This window comes from Arachis ipaensis, chromosome B6 (assembly GCF_059453495.1).
Source record: "Arachis ipaensis isolate K30076 ecotype BB chromosome B6, ASM5945349v1, whole genome shotgun sequence".
Taxonomy (NCBI): domain Eukaryota; kingdom Viridiplantae; phylum Streptophyta; class Magnoliopsida; order Fabales; family Fabaceae; genus Arachis; species Arachis ipaensis.
The window spans coordinates 56597156-56617630 of NC_142441.1; the positions used below are offsets into that span (position 1 = coordinate 56597156).

A 20475-nucleotide genomic window follows, 5' to 3' on the forward strand; every position below is an offset into this window, starting at 1 on the left:
AATATTCTATTCTTAACCTCAATATTTTATAAAATTATATTTGAACCCTCACTTATTTTCATATTTATAAAAATAACTCTGAATTTTTATGAAATATTCATTTTACCTCTAAACTTTACTTATTACCCAAAATACCCGAAAACTTATATAATTATAAATTTAACCTCGATCTTTTATCGAATTACATTTTCATATTTAAAAATAATATTTGTGTTGGTGAAAAATATTCTTTTCAAAATTAAACATTCTCTTGTGATCTTTCAAAATATATACTTGACTTTAAATCCGTTTTCGAGCTTTTTCGGTTACGGATCTTTCACAGCTTTTAATTTTAATCTTTCAACCACCAAATCTCATCAATTTTCTCAAAATACCATATCACAACAATCCCAAAACCGTTAAAACAACCATAACTGAGTTGTTCCTCATAGCCAAACCAACAAATCACACGCAACAATAATAATTCAACATAAACTCATTCAAACTCAAATAATAATCAACCAAATTAACATTCACTTATCAAATTCACATTTAATTATTATAAAGTTACCAAATTCTACTTCTGTATGAAATTAAACAACGAAAGCTCCGGAAAAGCTTTTTGTCCAAGCTGCTGAAGAGGAAAACGTCAGAAATCGTCTGTGTCTCCTAAAACTCTAATTGGCCAAACTCAAGGGTAAGGGGAGCTACGTCACTGTCAACTTTCACCGAACAAAAGTGATGCCAACGTGTAGAGGAGAAAGATACGAACACTTTTACCGGATTAGATTTTTTATTGAAATTGCGGAGCTCAATAAATCGAACGCCGAAAGTTTGGTATTCATGAAGAACACGCCCTTTCTCACTCTCGACTCTCTCTATAATAATTAAATGTGAATTTGATAAGTGAATGTTGATTTGGTTGATTATTGTTTGAGTTTGAATGAGTTTATGTTGAATTATTGTTGTTGCTTGTGATTTGTTAGTTTGGCTATGAGGAACAACTCAACTATCGTTGTTTTAATAGTTTTGGGACTGTTGTGATGTGTTATTTTGAGAAAATTGATGAGATTTGGTGTTTGAAAGATTAAAATTAAAATCTGTGAAAGATCCGTAACCGAAAAAAGCTCGAAAACAGATTTAAAGTCAAGTATATATTTTGAAAGAATATTTTTCACCAACACAAATATTATTTTTGAATATAAAAATATAATTTGATAAAAGATCGTGGTTAAATTTATAATTATATAAGTTTTTGGGTATTTTGGGTAACAACTAAAGTTTAAGAGTAAAATGGATATTTCATAAAAATTTAGGGTTATTTTTATAAATATGAAAATAAGTGAGGGTTCAAATATAATTTTATAAAATATTGAGGTTAAGAATAGAATATTAAAGAGTTCGTGATTTATAAAGTAATTAGTAGAAGTTTAAAAATAAGGTTTTATAAACTAAGTTTTAAAAAGAAGATTATAAATATTATTTTAAATGCTTCTTAAAATTAATCGTTTATATTAAAATAAATTATTTTTATAATTAGTATTTATCAAAGATATTATCTCGTAAGAATATTATAATGTGTATTATTAATAAGAAGCAAGCAAGTAGAGTAATCTTAAAAGTTTTAGAGAACGCAAACTTAATTAAAGTACTTTATAATTTTTTTCCATAAGACACTTAGGGAAAGATGAATGAAGAATGTGAAGTTGAGTTATGATAAAGAATTCAAAGATTGAAGAAAATAAGTAAGAAAATAAAAGAGAAAGATGAGAAAAGAAAAGAATATATTAGCTAAAAAAATCTCTGTCACAGGAAAGCAAAGAGTAAAGACTAAGAGAATCTAATGAATATCTGCCACAGAAGAACAGAGCATAGGAAAGAAAATAATGTATTAACTAAAGGAATATCTGCCACAAGAGAGTAGATCTCTACCACAGGAGAGCAGAGGGCAAAGATAAAAAGACTTTAAAAGACTGTCTGCCACATGAGAGCAGATGCAACTTTGTTTGGGTCTTAGTGCCAAATGTATAGTGGGAACGCCCACACACTGAGAACTGTTTTCCAAATGTAAGCATACTGAAATATACTTAAAAGTCACATGGTATGCGGCCTGGCCATAAGACTTATATGCACACTGTTTGCATTTGGAAAGCCATATCTGGGACTTGTACCCGGGTAATGTCGGGAGTGGGTAGGCAACCGACACATGAGCTCATGGCCTGCATAGAGATAGACATGTATCATACTTGTTTACGCATATTTGTTTGTGATTATGTTTTCTATGATTATGTGTGCTTGTGATTGGATTCTATGTTCTGTAATTGCTGAGTTAGATTATACCTTGTTGACTATTGTTATTGATTGAGAATATAATGAAACAAACTTAACTTCTAACCCGGACCCTACTAAGAACTCCCCAATTCTTACCCCCTATTTCCACCCCTTTCAGCTACAGGTGCGAAGGTTTAGTGCGGAGGTACAGGAGCATATATAGAAGATTAGGTTTACGAGTTGAGCTGTTAGATTTTATTTTTCTCTCGTTGTTTATTGTTTTAGTTTTTAGAGGGGTAGGATTTGTTTTTGAGAGCCTTGAGATATGTCTATGTATTTATTTAATGCTATGTGAATATATATATATTTTTGTGATTAAATAGTTTAAAGTACAGACTCATCATTTCCTGAAATAAAGCTTCGGTTCGTATTCACAAAGGCTCAATGTTAAATAAATATAGTATGGAATTAAAAGAGTAGAGGTAGGTGACACCCGGACTTTTAGTGCGATCATGAGGTGTTAAAAGTTAGGGTGTTACACCCTGAATGAAACCCACTCCCACCTCGGGTCGGGTTATTATCCATCCTGACCGGACAGGAACAGGTCGAGTACTTGCGAATTTCGGTACTCCTGTAAAATCTAACTATATATTGATACTCCATTTATTAATGATCAACCGCTAGCCATTGAATTACTACGCACGCAATACAAGATTCAAATTCTTAATACTTGCTTAAGCGAACGAGTGAGATGACCACTCAACAAACTCAAATTGGTTTAGACAAATACAAAATATTAAAAGTTCTTAGAGTTTAATTTTAATTATAACTTTATAAAATATTTATAATAGTTACTATATATTTTTATTTAATTTTTTTAATAAAATTTTTTATATAATTTTATATATTATTCCGTACAGTGTACAAGAACATATACTAGTTGATTAGTAATTTAATGTTGTTAGTTGATTTTGTTTCCACTAACGCTAGTCTTTCACTAAGCTAATTAGTGAATTGGTTGGGATTTGTGGATTAAGATCAATTATGCCTATTTGACTTTCCTCAATGTATAAAGGTTGACTACCTGTGATTAACCCTTCATAATTGTCATGCTTGTAGTCAATGACTAGGATAGAAAACCTTGACTCTCAACTCTTGTCAAGACCCTTTTCAGCATTTGAATCTCCTTTTCATGGTTTTACTTGCTTTTTGTTTAATTTCTTGCATGCTTCTTTAATCTTTTTGTTATTTAATTTTTTTGTTAATTGTGATAGAAAAATCCCATTTTCCATAGCCGATGTTATGTCCAGCTCACTGCAATTTGAATCGTTTGTAATAATGATATGTAGGGACACGCATACAAATGATATTACGATATGTGCCATTATCGTCCACATTGATATGCCACATATTTTTAACTAACGCATGGTCATTCTATTACACATGGTTGAATAATGTTAGATGTGGTATTGATACTCTCACAGTGCATATCGACATACAGTTAACGAAAAATAGTGAATGAACATTTAAGAAAAAAAATGAAGAGATCAATTCTCCAAAATACATAATTCATCTTGTTACATGAAAATCCATGTGTGAAAACATGGTCCTCATCTTGCATTACAGTTAACGAAAAATAGTGGATGAACATTTAAGAAAAAAAATAAAGAGATCAATTCTCCAAAATACATAATTCATCTTGTTACATGAAAATCCATGTGTGAAAACATGGTCCTCATCTTGCATTTTTTTTGGGACCTCGCGGTAGCTTGCTTCATTTTTCAAGTGATTTTGGATTAAAAAACTATTGAGGTGATATGAGATTTTTTAAAATTTTATTATAAAAATTGAATGTATGGCTTTATAAGACTCAAATTTTAACTTAAAATCAAGGTTTGAAAAATTAAATCGGTCATCAAATTATTTTATTTATTAGTTTATTAATTTATTAGTCCAATCAGTAGTTGAATGAAAGAATCGTTTTAAAATAAAATAATAAATAAATTATAAATAAATATTATAAAATATAATTATAATTTAATATAAATCTCTAATCTATTTTTCTCCATAATTTAAAAAGACTTTGTGATTGATTATTGTTAGAACTTAGAGGATTAAGGTTAACAAGATCTTTCTCACTGGGAGGATTGGGAGGCGAATTATTAGTCAGAGATACATCCTTCTTGATTAAAACATATAGATACATATATTATAAGAAAAAAAGATTTGGAGCAAATCCGAAAAACATAAATTGAATTGTACAGAAAAAAAAGGAAAAAGAAAAGAATAAAAAAAGGAAGAAATAGTGAACTACATTAAACCTATCTAAAACCCTTCTTGAGGGCAAATCCACGTTTTTCAGCAGCAACCATGGTGAAGGCCTACCTCCGTTACGAGCCGGCGGCATCGTTCGGCGTTATCGCCTCCGTCGAGTCCAACATAGCCTATGACAGCTCCGGCAAGCACCTCCTCTCTCCGGCGCTCGAGAAGGTCGGCGTCTGGCACGTCCGCCCAGGCATCTGCACCAAAACCCTAACCCCTTCCCCTGCCTCTCGCGTTTCCTCCCTCGCCGTCACGTCCATCGCCCCTGCCCCTTCTTCTTCCCAGGTACAGCTACGACACCGTTGATGGAATGGAATATTAACTGTGACGAGTTAGTTAGACAAGTTAGTTATGAGCTAGTTTGATTGCGGTTACTCTGTTTAGAGGTGCTGAAGTTATTCACCATTTAAGTGAATATTCAAAAAAGTGAATATTCAAAAAAGTGAATATTCTGAAGAAATAGAGAGAGTCTTTCTCCTTAGATTCTCTCTGAGTTGTGTTTTGCTTTCACTGTGGTTTGGTTTTCTCTCTTTTTCTTTCTCACAATACGTATGTGTATGTGGGGGGTTATTTGATGCAGGTAGCGGTTGGTTATGCTGATGGTAGCATAAGGATTTGGGACTCTGATGCGGGAACTTGTGAGACCACGCTGAGTGGGCACAAGGGAGCTGTCACTGCTCTTCGTTACAACAAGGCTGCTTCGGTGCTTGCTTCCGGGAGCAAGGACAATGATATCATTTTGTGGGATGTTGTTGGTGAGACCGGCATGTTTCGCCTCCGCGGGCATCGTGACCAGGTTTAGTTTGTTCATTTGTGAAACTGTGTTGAACACACGCTGATAGTAATTGGTTTGATTGATTATTAAGTCATTGTCAGTTGGTTTGTTTGTGGCAGGTGACTGATGTAGTATTTGTGGGGTCTGGGAAAAAGCTAGTTAGTTCCTCGAAAGACAAGTTCTTGAGAGTGTGGGATCTAGACAGCGAGTACTGTATACAAATTGTTGGTGGTCATCATAGTGAAATTTGGTCTATAGATGTTGATCCTGAGGAAAGGTATCTGGTCACTGGTTCTGCAGACAAGGTGCTCCGGTTTTATTCAATCAAGCATGAGTCTGTGGATGGACAATCTGTAAATGGGGACAGTGCAGTGGTTGGTGATGGAGGCTCTTCTGTTCAAAACAAATGGGAAGTTTTGAGGCAGTTTGGCGAGATTCAGCGGCAAAGCAAGGAGAGAGTGGCAACTGTGCAGTTCAGTAAGGCAGGGAAACTGCTAGCTTGTCAGGTTGCAGGAAAGACAGTTGAGATATACCGTATTCTGGATGAGGCTGAGGCGAAGAAGAAGGCAAGACGTCGGGTTCACCGCAAGAAAGAGAAGAAACATGCCAAAGAGGCTTTGGGGGGAACTGAAAATGGAGACATGAATAAAGGGGTTAAAGGAGATATAACTTCTGAGACTCAAGGGCTCATAGAAACAAGTAACCCTGCAGTTACTGTGCCCGATGTTTTTAAGCTACTCCATACTCTTAGAGCTAGCAAAAAGATATGCTCCATATCGTTTTGTCCAGTCACTCCTAAGAATTCACTGGCTAGTTTAGCATTGTCCTTGAACAATAATCTACTTGAGTTTTACTCCATTGAAAGCAGTGAAGCCACAAAAACACTTGCTATTGAGCTACAAGGACACCGTTCTGATGTTAGAAGTGTCACACTTAGTTCGGACAACAGTCTTTTGATGTCAACTAGTCACAATGCAGTTAAGATTTGGAACCCTAGCACTGGGTCATGCCTAAGGACAATCGATTCTGGGTATGGACTGTGCAGTTTAATTCTGCCCTCTAACAAGTATGGGCTTGTTGGAACTAAAGATGGAACCATAGAAATTATTGACATTGGAAGTGGCACTCGTTTAGAAGCAATGGAAGCTCATGGTGCTTCTGTCCGTTCAATTGCTCTCCTGCCAGATAAAAATGGTTTTGTCACGGGAAGTGCTGATCATGATGTTAAGTTTTGGGAGTACCAGTTGAAGCAAAAACCCGGTCAAGTATGCTCTTGACATCATTCATCATTTTTCTTTTACGCACTTGTTTGTTACAAGTAGATATCTCAATTTAATGTTTCTCATATTGCATATCGAAGACTTTTTGTTTCTGAATGATGCAAAATCTTATTGAGAATCTCTTCTATAACATATTTTCTGTTAGATATATTTAATTCCTAGATTTTGTATGTAATCCTTAACCACTAAGATGTTTTTGCTTTTCATGCACGTCTATATTGATAGGAACTTGAGATGTTGGGTAACAATTGCAGTGCACCCATTGAGTAACAAATATAAAGTAGAAAAAGTTAATAATGTTCAATATGTGATCTCCCCTCATGTTATATTAGCATTAGTTTGAGCTATAGCATTATGAGAATCAATAGAAGAAATGAATCAAATTTATCCTCTTATTTTCTATGTATTTTTTCACTCTTGTGTGTGCATGCTTGCACGTGTGTGCACATGTAGAAATGCCATAGGACAGGTGGCAGTTCATTATGCTGTTGTTTCGATAGATACCCCCCGGTAGTGCAAATTTGTTTTATTTTACTAGCTATCTATCTGGTCCTTCTAATTTGTTCCAATTTAATATAAATGAAATCATCTCAAGCAAACAATTACATTCCTGGTCATCTATTTATTTTCTAACACTTCCCCATTTTTTTTATTTCAGGCTACTAAGCAACTTAGTGTGTCAAACGTCAGTACAATGAAGATGAATGATGATGTTCTTGTTGTTGCAATAAGTCCCGATTCTAAATATATTGCTGTGGCGCTGTTAGATGGTACTGTGAAGGTATGATATCTGGATCTTATCCTGTTTGGCTTATAAATTTTTAAATATGTTCAGGTTGACAACTATTGCTCCTTAGCTTTTTATCTTTGTTTTTGAATCATAAGTTCCCTTCTGCCAATGGTTCCTTTTTCATTTCTACCTGCACCCCTCAAAATACATATTCTCAAGACCTAAATTCTTACAACTTCGGGGCGTTTGGAGCATAAGCATTTTTTCTTCTGTATATTGAGGCTAAACACCCTTTTGTGGTTTTAATAATTTTGTCCTAAGTCTCCAGTCCTTTGATGTTGCATGTCTTAATGTTGTATATGATTAAGGTTTGTATTTGATATATGTAAAGAGTCAATATTAGGTTTTCAAAAGGGTTCTTTAATTCCTTTATTTATTTTGTTTTCAGGTTCACTTCGCAGACACGTTCAAATTTTTCCTTTCATTATATGGCCACAAGCTGCCTGTTCTTTGTATGGATATCTCATCAGATGGAGATTTAATTGTGACTGGATCAGCAGACAAAAATTTGAAGATTTGGGGTCTGGATTTTGGTGATTGTCATAAATCCATTTTTGCGCATGCTGACAGGTGCATCATAATTTTCCATGATAATTATTTTATTTATTTCTTTGGTTATCCTTTTTCTATATTTGGGAGTAATGATGGAGCTGTAATTGAATTATCTGATGAAAGTTACATGGCAGTGTTATGGCAGTGCAATTTGTTCCGAAGACACACTATGTGTTTAGTGTTGGGAAAGATCGGCTGATAAAATATTGGGATGCTGATAAATTTGAATTGCTGTTGACTCTCGAAGGACATCATGCAGATGTCTGGTGTCTTGCAATAAGTAATCGTGGTGATTTCGTGGTCACTGGATCTCATGACCGATCAATCCGCCGATGGGATCGTACAGAAGAGCAGTTTTTCATTGAGGTATACAAACTTGTGAGATGGAGCTATTTACTTCTTTTTTTGCAGGGCACATGATATTGGCCCTGGTGGTAAATTTATAAAAGAAATAATTTGGATTTGATGCTGTTCTTCCTATAAAAAATTTGCTTAACCATAAATTATTTGAATTGCAGGAAGAAAAGGAGAAAAGGTTGGAGGAAATGTTTGAGGCTGATCTTGACAATGCTTTTGAAAACAAGTATGCACCAAAGGAAGAAGTACCGGAGGAGGGTGCTGTGGCTTTAGCTGGGAAAAAAACCCAGGAGACCCTTACTGCCAGTGACTTAATTATCGAGAGATTAGACATAGCAGAAGCTGAGAAAAAGCGTATTGCAGAACATGAGGTATACAGATGTTCTCTCCTCAAGAACATTTGTAGTATAAATGAATGCTTTATCTCATTATTGATTCTATAAATGTCTTAGATGGTTAGACACATAAAATCTTCAAATTATGCATGAAACCTGCTGAACTTGGTTGGTTAAATGGAACAAATGACACCATTTATCTGAATTCAAAGCTAAAGCCATTGTCTCGATACATAGCATTCAGTTATGCATAATTAATTAATTTATAATTGAAGATACCATCCATTCATTTTTAGTGCCAAAATAAAAGCGAGACCCAATGAGGATATACTTTGACTTGTCTGCAATTTCACAATATTAATGTGGCAATTATCGGATTTTCTTTTACAGGAGGAGAAAAATAATAAAAATGCTGCTGCATTCCAAGCAAATCCGCTTATGAATGGCCTTTCCCCTTCTGATTATGTTCTTAGTGCATTCTCAGATATTCACTCCAATGATCTTGAGCAAACATTATTGGTATGTTTAGCACCTTAGCATCTGAACTTTTGTTCAATGTTGAGAAATGTTGTTAATTAAATTTAGGCCATGTATCTGGTTGTTTGATTCACTTAAACTTGATCACCTCCCTTAGTTCTACTATGTATTTTCTCACTGGAGCACCAGAGATGAGCAGTTCCAATATTATGATTTTCTTGTAGCTAAATCTAAATTATATTACCTTAAACTCCTAAATTGTTGAACATAATCATGTCTTTTGTAAATGACAGATTTAAATAAACCCTTAAGTGACACTAAATGGCTATGATCGACAATGTACTATTTTTTAATTTTTGCAGGTTTTTCGTTTTTTTTTTTTTTTTAAATTAATGTTGTTTGCAAGTTAAACACATTGTATAATTCTTATTCATGAATGTGGAGTATTTCTTTCCCTTGATACTATTAGCAAAAATCTGGAAGTCTAGAATATAAAGCAATCAAGCTCTGTGGAGATGTGCCATGAACGTTGGAAAATGTTAGTTATATAATAATGAAACTATACTTGACATGATTGTAAGTTATTTTTCAAGATTGTCAACGTCAAATATGGCTTTACCATTTCTTTTTGCAGGCTTTACCCTTTTCTGATGCTTTGAAACTGCTGTCATACTTGAAGGATTGGACTTCATATTCAGATAAGGTAATTTGATTAGCCCATTCATGCTGTAGTTTCTTTTAAGGAAGTTTCTCCTGTACCCTTATCTTATTTGTGGTTCAGAAATTTTCATATGTTAATAGTGTTTATAAATTATTTTTTAAACTATTAATTATAAAAGGGTTACTAGTACTAGATTCTCATATAAGCAAGGATACTGAAGAATGTACCATAGTTCAAATATTGTTGTATAATGATAAATGAAACTACAAGAAGTAGCACCAGATGCATTAAAATTAACTCAAAAGTTCTAAAGGATCTTTTCTGAGTTGTGAGAACATGTTTTCCTGATAATGGCAGGTTGAGCTTATTTGCCGGATAGGAACACTACTGCTGCAGACACATTATAATCAGCTGCTTACTACACCGGCTGCTAGACCTATTTTGACTGCTTTCAGCGACATTTTTTATGAACATGTCAAGGTAACTATGCTAGGGTTTCTGCCTGTTGCACACCTGGTTTGATAGTAGCAGACGGGGTATGCCTCGTCGTTAGCTTCCATTAACTTTTTCAATCATTGATTCTTATGAAGTTGGGATGGGAAAAGATTGCTTCTTTTTGAAAAATGAAACAATCTTTGTATATACAAAATGGCACAAGATGAAAACTAGCTGAACCTACTCTTATTTTTAGTCTTGTTTGAGATGCATCGAATACATAAGGATGTAGAACTTGATGCCTTTGATGCCGATAGGCGTCGAGAGAATTCAAGGATAATTCAATCATATCAAGGTTTCTTATAAGATTCCATATGAATATCATACCTAGTAATTATGGCTCACCATGGTAGTATTAATAATGTTAATTATTTATTTATTGTAATTTGAACCGGAGGGACTGTTTTTTTGTTTTTTAATATTAATTTACTTTATAAGCAGTTATTGACTATTTTATATTATATTACAGGTGGTGAATTGAATGTTTTTTCTTGAACATCCTACTAAGAAGGATTTTTACATTAAATATTTCCTTGAGGGCTCTATGTTTCTGTAGAAATAACCGATAAATGATATAAGTGATGAACTTGAATGATTCTGTTACGTACCAGGTTTATTAGAAATTAGGGACCTAATTGTAATTGAGTGAATATGGGCTAAGGTGGGGTTCGTAACTAACTTGCCTAGCTGGAAAGTGACTGAGAGAGAGGGAGCATTCTGTTATGAGAGAGAGGTGGGAACTATAAAGGGCTGTGGGAAGTCATGAGAGGGCATGAAAAAAGAGAGAAAAGATAGGATTAGGCACTAGGAGAGAATCAGGTCTCTCAAATACCTGATGCTTTTGTCACTCAGTCCTTTTACTGCATAATACAAGCAAATACTGGAAATTGGATGATATCTCACTGATATCACTGCATGTCTTGCTCTTTTACTACTGTTTCATTCTTCCACTTAATATAGATGCTAGGTTCTTACAGATTCACTGACAAGTGTTGAATCCTTGGGTCAGGGATGGAAAGATATCTTTGGTTTTAACCTTGCAGCGATGGATCATATCCAGGTTTGTATTGAATTCTGCAATTCTCTTGCTCACCATTGATAAGAAGGGCTAATCAATTATGAAATGACCTTTGCAGCAAATTCTGGCTACGAGATCAGATGCTATTTTCCGTGATGCAAGATCTAAACTACTAGAGATACGTGCTAAACAATCGAAACGTGTAGCAGAAAGGTCCGACACTGGAGAAGGGAAGAGGAGGAAGAAGTAGACATAGTTATCTACATATTTTTGGACATAGTTTTGTTTGTGATGATATATTATTCATATGAAGTTTCATTTAGTAGGGGGAGGTTGACCCTGGAGTATCAGTTTTTGATGACATCGCAGATTCAGAGTTATCACACATTTTCCGTAAAAGGAAAATGATGAGTACAGGTTCCACCACCAGAAACGGCTTATGGCTTTCGTTAGCAAGTGACCCATTTTACTTGAAGAACTGGAGGACGTGCTCAGTTACTAGATAATTAATGTTTCAACCTGCATTCCATCTTTTGATGTCATGTTGATATTTTCATTTGAAGAGCAAGTTTTCCAGAATGTATCATTACTGTTGTATGCGGCTGAAGAAGAAAAGTGTCGATTCTTTAATACAGTATGTGTAAAACATGACCTGCATAATTTAATACAAATTTTGTCTCCATAATTAGTTTTCCTTTGTTGGTGAGAAGAATTTTCATTTACTAAAGTGCCGGTTCAAGTTTCCTCCCAAACGAATTTTTTTTTTTTTTTGAAGGAAAGAAACTCAACACAAAAAGGTGGAGTAGAAGACAACAAACTCCACATAAAACAAGCAAAAGAAAATAACCAGCACAAGAAATACTAATAGTTATTCTCTTTTTATCTTTGGTATTGCCATCAATAACAAAAGAGTTTCATACCTAACCGCTTCTTGTAGTCAAGAAAGGATAAATTGATAATGTTGTCAATCCTTTTTCTTTTATTCTGGAAAATCTTTCTATTCCTTTTCAACCAAATATTTCAGATAATCGTAAAAAAACACACCATCTATCTGTTGCACTCTTCCTTGCTAGTTGATATCTCAATTCAACTTTAAAAATATTCCTTTAATGTTTCCGAGCAAGACCAACGCCTTCCAACAAATGATATCCATGCATACCAAACTTGCCAAGAAAAATCACAACCAAGAAACAAGTGGTGACCATATTTGACACCTTTGTTACATAACACGCATACAACATCTTCCTGGTTAACAACCCTAAACCGACTCAGCCTCCCCTTCGTATTGACCCTGCCGGTCAAAACAAACCAGACAAACAGTTCCACTTTTGGTGGAACTAGACCTTTTCAAATTGCCCTAGTAAAGTTATAACTTGTTATATCCTCCAAAATCAATTCTGCCTGCAAAACCTGCACAAAATAGTTAGTAGAAAATACACCTTGTTTATCAAATTTTCACACAACTCTATCCTCTCTATCATATGCAAGTTTGACTACACTTGTGGTATCATGCAACTGGTTCACTAGATTCAACTCCCATTGGAAGTTTCATATCCACTCTAACCGATCCTAGAACCCACGATCCCCTATTATGGATCCTCTTTGATTTGAAACTGAGAAGAGCCTCGGAAATTGATCTTTCAAAGAACTACCACGCACCCAGACATCCTCCTAGAATCGAGTCCTTCTTCCATCACCAACTTCTATAGACAACCCAGTAATCATCTTCTGTCTTATTTGTTGATTCTTGAACTATATATAACAAATATCCTTCCACAGGCCCCCTAAACAGGTAATACCTAGGAGGAGAGTAAGACATTTGGGTTCAGGTTATTACAAGAGCAAACTACCTTCTTCCACAACAGATACTCCTCCTTTAAAAAACCCTACCACCACTTAAACAGAGCTGTGTTGCGCACCATGGCATTCCCGACTCCCAACCCACCAAACATTTTGGGAGCCTGCACCACCTCCCACCTAACCAAGGCCATACCATGCCTACCATCCCCCTTACTCCATAGAAATCTTCTCTGTAAGGAAATTAGTTTTTTTGCAACAGCCTTTGGCATCTTATATTAACTCAAATAATATACAGGAAGACTATTCAATACAGATTTAATGAGCACCAACTTACCGATTTTATTGAGAACCTTGGCTTTCCAGATGCTAGGCTTTCCCTCCACTTTATCTATAATGGACTTTCAATTCTTAACAAACCTCAGGTTAGCTCCTAACGAGAATCCCAGGTATTTAAATGGGAGAGCTGATGCGAATTTTACAAATCACAAAATACCGGTAAGTACACCGAGGCGTATCAAGTAATACCTCAGGTGAGTGAGGGTTGATCCCACGAGGATTAAAGGATCAAGCAAACAATGGTCAATTAAATACTCTAGTCAGAGAATCAAGAACGAGGATTTTTAACGCAAGTCATAAGAGATTGAGAAAAAATATGATTTAAAAAGAGTTAAGGTTTCAGATATGTTAAAACTTTTTGGAAAAACGTTTTCACTTTCCACCTTGATTGAACAATGATATTTCTATGGAAAATCATAAGTAATTAAACTCCAATTCCTTGGTAACTTAATTTCTCCAATCCAAATAAATTATCAATTCCTTGATTAATTAATTAAGACAAGAGGTAAAGAGCGTTCACTAATTCAAAAACCACACAATTCTGAAGAATTAAACTTGGTTGATTCGATGTCACTTATCAGATCCAAATCCAAAACTTAAGAATTATGATAAGAAGTTTTCAAACTTAATTCAATTAATCATTTTTTCAAGGTTTTAATAGAATTCAAATAAGAAGAGAATTATTTTCCAACACATTCAAATCTTTGGTATGAAGAACGAAATATTTTCTTAAGGAAACATCAACGCATAAATCAAGATAGAAAAACTATCAATTCATAAATCAAAAGAAACAAATAATTTGAAGGTCCCTCCCAAACTATTTTTTGGACCCTTATATACTAAAGAGAAAAACTAAACCTAATTATTAAATTCAAAAATTTAAATTCAAAATTAAATAAAATCACATCTAATCTTTCGCATTAAATCTTGAGATTTGTATCTTTTCTTCAAGGCTAGAGTGATCCCAAATTGCATACTAAATGGGCTTGAAGTGGCAAAAAGAATTAATTGTAAAGATTGGGCCAAGCGACACGCTTTTCATGTTAAAGCCACGCTTTTGCATGCAAGTGTTACGCTTCTTGGGTGTTGGTCTTCTTCGGCATGCAATGCCCTCCTTGGGCGTGTGGAATGATGGGAGGAATACCGTCGGTAAGGAATTTCCTAAGATTTTCGCATTGCAAGTATAGCCCTCAACCGACAAATAATCCGCGAATCAAATTTTGAAGGAATTGGTTGTCACAAGGTCAACCCCAATAAAAGTAACCGAAGTATTCAAACCTCGGGTCGTCTCACAAGGAATGGGCAAACATGTACTTCAACATTGGTTAGAATTCCGGGGTTGTAAGTCATGAGCAAGAAATTAAGCTAAGAGTCCTAACAAGCAAGTAATCTTAAAATGTAAGAAACTAATTCAAGTAGCTAAGCAAGGTATGAGAAATTCAAACTAATAAGAGGACGAGTAATATAATTCTAATCTAAAACTAACAAGTAACTATGACTAGAATTAAGCAATTGAAATTTTGGTTTTCAAATATGAATAATAAAAGCAACTCTTGGCTACGCATGGGAATTGAGATCGCCATCCTTGTCTACATACCAAATATTGATAATTATGAGGTACCAACCCATTAAGTCTACTTCTCAAAAGCCTTAAGTACGTAGTGTCCACTTCTAGGCTTGAAGTACGTCAAATAGGTTTGATCACATCAACCCATAAGTCCCATCCTATCTACTAATTAGATTAGTAGTGGATTAGTGTCAATGGGTATCAAATTGATCACCAAGGGTTCTCAAATCACCAATTCAATGAGACCCAATGACTCAAGGTCACTCAATTCCCTTAGCTTAGGCCAAGAGTAAAGAAAACTACTCCATAATCAAAGGAAACATTTCATCAAACACATGGTAAACATTACTAAAAGACATATTCAAAATGCAATTGAATTGAAATTAATAAGTACCCACTAACAATTACCAATGTAAAATTACTCAAACAACACAATTAACCATGGAAATCATCAATGTAACATGAACAATTCAAGATCCACAAGATTCATGAAATGGGTAGAAAATGACAATTGACAAGAAAACATAAAGCTAACACAAGATCTAACAAAATTATACTAAGGAATTCAAATTAAGTAATCAAAACTAATAATTCAACAAGATCCAATTCAGAATTCACAAGGGAAGATCAAATCAAACTAGATCTAGAGAGGAACAAGGGTTTCTCTCTCTAGAAAAACGAAAAATCCAAAAACTAGCTAAAAATTGTGTCTAAGTGTGAATGAATGATCCTCCCCTTTTCCCCGAGCATCCTTGGGTCTTTTCCATGCAGAACCAGCTTGAATTTGGGCCTTTTGAGCCTCAGAAATCACCAGGCACGATTTCCTTTAATGAGGTCACGTGCAGCTTATTACGCGTACGTGCCATGCACGCGTGCGCGCTGATTGATTTTGCGATCCACGCGTGCGCGCCATGTACGCGTGCGCGTCGGTGGGGTCTTCTCTAACCCGCGCGGATGCGCCGAACTTTGCACGCCGCTTCCAGCTGTCCGCACCCACGCGTGCATGCGAGGTGCGCGTGCGCGCCCATGCTGAAATTCCCAAAATTCACATCTTCATGTTCCTTCCTCTTGTGTATGCTTTCTTTCTCTCTTCTAGGCCATTCTTGCCCTATAAATTCTGAAATCACTCAGCAAACACGTCACGGCATCGAATGGTAATGAAAGAGGATCAAAATATAGCAATTCTAAGGCAAAAGAAGCATGTTTTCCATCATGAAGCAATATTAGGAAGAGAACATAAAACCATGCAATTCTTGTGAATAAGTGTTGGTGCGCAGAAATCGTGATCGTTCATTCCTTGGTAACGACGACAAAAACTTAATACGCACGTTCATAATTTTAGTTCTTTGTCACAACTTCGCACAACTAACCAGCAAGTGCACTGGGTTGTCCAAGTAATAAACCTTACGTGAGTAAGGGTCGATCCCACGGAGATCGTCGGCTTGAAGCAAGCTATGGTCACTTTGTAAATCTTAGTCAGGCGGATTCAAATGGTTATAGAGTTTTGATAATTAAAAGATAAATAAAACGTAAAATAAAGATAGAGATACTTATGTAATTCATTGGTGAGAATTTCAGATAAGCGTATAGAGATGCTTTTGTTCCTCCTGAACCTCTGCTTCCTGCTGTCTTCATCCAATCATTCCTACTCCTTTCCATGGCAAGCTTATGTTGGGCATCACCGTTGTCAATGGCTACATTCCGTCCTCTCAGTGAAAATGGTCCAAAATGCGCTGTCACTGCATGGCTAATCATTTGTCGGTCCTCGGTCATACTGGAATAGGATTCAGTAATCCTTTTGCGTCTGTCACTACGCCCAGCACTCGCGAGTTTGAAGCTCGTCACAGCCATCCCTTCCCAGATCCTACTCGGAGTACCACAGACAAGGTTTAGACTTTCCGGATCTCAAGAATGGCCGCCAATAATTCTAGCCTATATCACGAAGACTCTAATCTCATGGAATGGAAGGCTCGGTTGTCAGGCGAGGCAATCATGCGTCATGAACCAGGAGGCTAAGAGATACGCACTCAAGCTATTGCAAGTAGAACGGAAGTGGTTGTCAGGAACGCGTTCATAGGTGAGAATGATGATGAGTGTCACGGATCATTACATTTGTCAGGTTGAAGAACGATGTATATCTTAGAGAAGAAATAAGCTTGAATTGAATAGAAAAACAATAGTACTTTGCATTAATTCATGAGGAACAGCAGAGCTCCACACCTTAATCTATGGTGTGTAGAAACTCTACCGTTGAAAATACATAAGTGCAAATAAGGTAGACATGGCCGAGTGGCCAGCCTCCTATGGAGGTCTAGAGATCTAAAAATGATTAAAAGATGTTCCGAAGATGTTAAAATAATAGAAAAAAGTTCTATATATACTAAGCTAGTTACTAGGGTTACAGAAATAAGTAATTGATGCTGAAATCTACTTCCGAGGCCCACTTGGTGTGTGCTTGGGCTGAGCATTGAAGATTTCACGTGTAGAGGTCTTCCTTGGAGTTAAACGCCAGTTTGTAACCTGTTTCTGGCATTTAACTCTGCTTTGCAACCTGTTTCTGGCGTTTAACTCCAGAATAGGGCAGAAAGCTGGCGTTGAACGCCAGTTTGCGTCATCTAAACTCGGGCAAAGTATGAACTATTATATTTTGCTGGAAAGCCCAGGATGTCTACTTCCCAACGCAATTGAGAGCGTGCCATTGGGAGTTCTATAGCTCCAGAAAATCCACGTTGAGTGCAGGGAGGTCAGAATTCAACAGCATCTGCAGTCCTTCTTCAACCTCTGAATCTGATTTTTGCTCATGTCCCTCAATTTCAGCCAGAAAATACCTGAAATCACAAAAAAACACACAAACTCATAGTAAAGCCCAGAAATGTGATTTTTATTTAAAAACTAATAAAATTATACTAAAAACTAACTAAATCATATTGAAAACCATGTAAAAACAATTCCAAAAAGCGTATAAATTATCCGCTCATCACAACACCAAACTTAAATTATTGCTTGTCCCCAAGCAACTGAAAATAAAATAGGATAAAAAGAAGAGAATACTATAAATTCCAAAATATCAATGAAACTTAGCTCCAATAAGATGAGCAGGACTAGTAGCTTTTTGCCTCTTGAATAGTTTTGGCATCTCACTTTATCCATTAAAGTTCAGAATGATTGGCATCTATAGGAACTTAGAATTCAGATAGTGTTATTGATTCTCCTAGTTCAGTATATTGATTCTTGAACACAGCTACTTTATGAGTCTTGGCCGTGGCCCTAAGCACTTTGTTTTCCAGTATTACCACCGGATACATATATGCCACAGACACATAACTGGGTGAACCTTTTCAGATTGTGACTCAGCTTTGCTAAAGTCCCCAATTAGAGGTGTCCAAGGTTCTTAAGCACACTCTTTTTTTTTTTGCTTTGGACCTTGACTTTAACCGCTCAGTCTCAAGTTTTCACTTGACACCTTCACGCCACAAGCACATGGTTAGGGACAGCTTGGTTTAGCCGCTTAGGCCAGTATTTCATTCCTTTGGGCCCTCCTATCCACTGATGCTCAAAGCCTTGGATCCTTTTTATTACCCTTGCCTTTTGGTTTTAAGGGCTATTGGCTTTTTGCTCTTGCCTTTTGGTTTAAAGAGCTTTTGGCTTTTTCTACTTGCTTTTTCTTTTTCTTTATTTTTTTCGCCATTTTTCTTTTCTCTTTTTTTTTCGCAAGCTTTTGTATTCACTGCTTTTTCTTGCTTCAAGAATCATTTTTATGATTTTTCAGATTATCAAATAACATTTCTCCTTTTTACTTATTCTTCAAGAGCCAACATATTTAACATTCATAAACCACAAAATCAAAAGACATATGCACTGTTCAAGCATTCATTCAGAGAACAGAAAGTATTGTCATCACATCAAAATAATTAAACTAGTTTCAAGGATGAATTCGAAATCATGTACTTCTTGTTCTTTTGTAATTAAAACATTTTTCCTTTAAGAGAGGTGATGGATTCATAGGACATTCATAACTTTAAGGCATAGATACTTAAATACTAATGATCATGTAATAAGACACAAACACAAACATAAACATGAAGCATAATAAACGAAAAACAGGAAAATAAGAACAAGGAGATTAAGGAACGGGTCCACCTTAGTGAGGGTGGCGTCTTCCTCTCCTTGAAGAACCAATAGTGCTCTTGAGCTCCTCTATGTCTCTTCCTTGTCTTTGTTGCTCCTCCCTCATAGCTCTTTGATCTTCTCTAATCTCATGGAGGATGACGGAGTGCTCTTGGTGTTCCACCCTTAGTTGTCCCATGTTGGAACTTAATTCTCCTACGGAGGTGTTGATTTGCTCCCAATAGTTTTGTGGAGGAAAGTGCATTCCCTGAGGTATCTCAGGGATTTTATGGTGAGGAATTTCCTCATGCTCTTGTTGAGATCCATGCTCTCTTGTTTGCTCCATCCTTTTCTTAGTGATGGGCTTGTCCTCTTCAATGAGGATGTCTCCCTCTATGTCAATTTCAGCCAAATTGCAGAGGTGCCAAATGAGGTGAGGAAAGGCTAACCTAGCCAAAGTGGAGGACTTGTCAGCCACCTTGTAGAGTTCTTGAGGTATAATCTCATGAACTTCCACTTCCTCCCCAATCATGATACTATGGATCATGATGGCCCGGTCTATAGTAACTTCAGACCGGTTGCTAGTAGGAATGATTGAGCGTTGAATAAACTCCAACCATCCTCTAGCTACAGGCTTAAGGTCCAGTCTTCTCAATTGAACCGGCTTGCCTCTTGAGTCAACTTTCCATTGAGCTCCTTCCACACATATGTCCATGAGGACTTGGTCCAACCTTTGATCAAAGTTGACCCTTCTAGTGTAAGGGCGTGCGTTTTCTTCCATCTTTGGCAAGTTGAATGCCAGCCTTACATTTTCTGGACTGAAATCTAAGTACTTTCCCCGAACCATGGTAAGCCAATGCTTTGGATTCGGGTTCACACTTGATCATGGTTCCTAGTGATCCATGCGTTTGCATAGAACTCTTGAACCATTAAGATCCCGACTTGTTGAATGGGGTTGGTGAGAACTTCCCAACCTCTTCTTTGGATCTCATGTCAGATCTCCAGATACTCATTCTTTTTGAGCTTGAAAGGAACCTCAGGGATCACTTTCTTCTTGGCCACAACTTCATAGAAGTGGTCTTGATGGACCTTTGAGATGAATATCTCCATCTCCCATGACTCAGAGGTGGAAGCAATTGCCTTCTCTTTCCTCTTTCTTGAGGTTTCTCTGGTCTTAGGTGCCACTGATGGTTATGGAAAAATAAAAAGCGATGCTTTTACCACACCAAACTTAAAATGTTTGCTCGTCCCCGAGCAAAAGAAGAACGAAGGAAGGAGAAGAAGAAGAAAAATGGAGGAGAGGGAGAGAGGTGTGTATTCGGCCAAGGGGAAGAAGAAAGGGTTGTGTTGTCT

The 20475-nt window shown here is 36.2% G+C and overlaps 1 protein-coding gene across 1 annotated transcript; it reads left to right on the top strand.

Moving 5' to 3' along the window:
* Positions 1-4487: 4487 nt before the first annotated feature.
* On the top strand, positions 4488-12003 carry LOC107648734 (transducin family protein / WD-40 repeat family protein). Its single transcript, XM_016352564.3, has 12 exons — positions 4488-4857; positions 5153-5368; positions 5467-6612; positions 7286-7408; positions 7806-7987; positions 8104-8335; positions 8488-8697; positions 9052-9180; positions 9773-9841; positions 10157-10279; positions 11304-11354; positions 11431-12003. The coding sequence occupies exons 1-12, from the start codon at positions 4621-4623 to the stop codon at positions 11560-11562; spliced, it is 2850 nt and encodes a 949-aa protein (XP_016208050.1). The 5' UTR covers positions 4488-4620; the 3' UTR covers positions 11563-12003.
* Positions 12004-20475: the final 8472 nt, after the last annotated feature.

Excerpts from the sequence above, each read along its gene's own strand:
- LOC107648734 (XM_016352564.3), top strand. The coding sequence starts at position 4,621 with ATGGTGAAGGCCTACCTCCGTTACGAGCCGGCGGCATCGTTCGGCGTT. Across the intron at positions 7,988-8,103 it reads ATTTTTGCGCATGCTGACAG|TGTTATGGCAGTGCAATTTG; the intron begins GTGCATCATAAT and ends GTTACATGGCAG. Across the intron at positions 8,698-9,051 it reads AGCGTATTGCAGAACATGAG|GAGGAGAAAAATAATAAAAA; the intron begins GTATACAGATGT and ends TTTCTTTTACAG.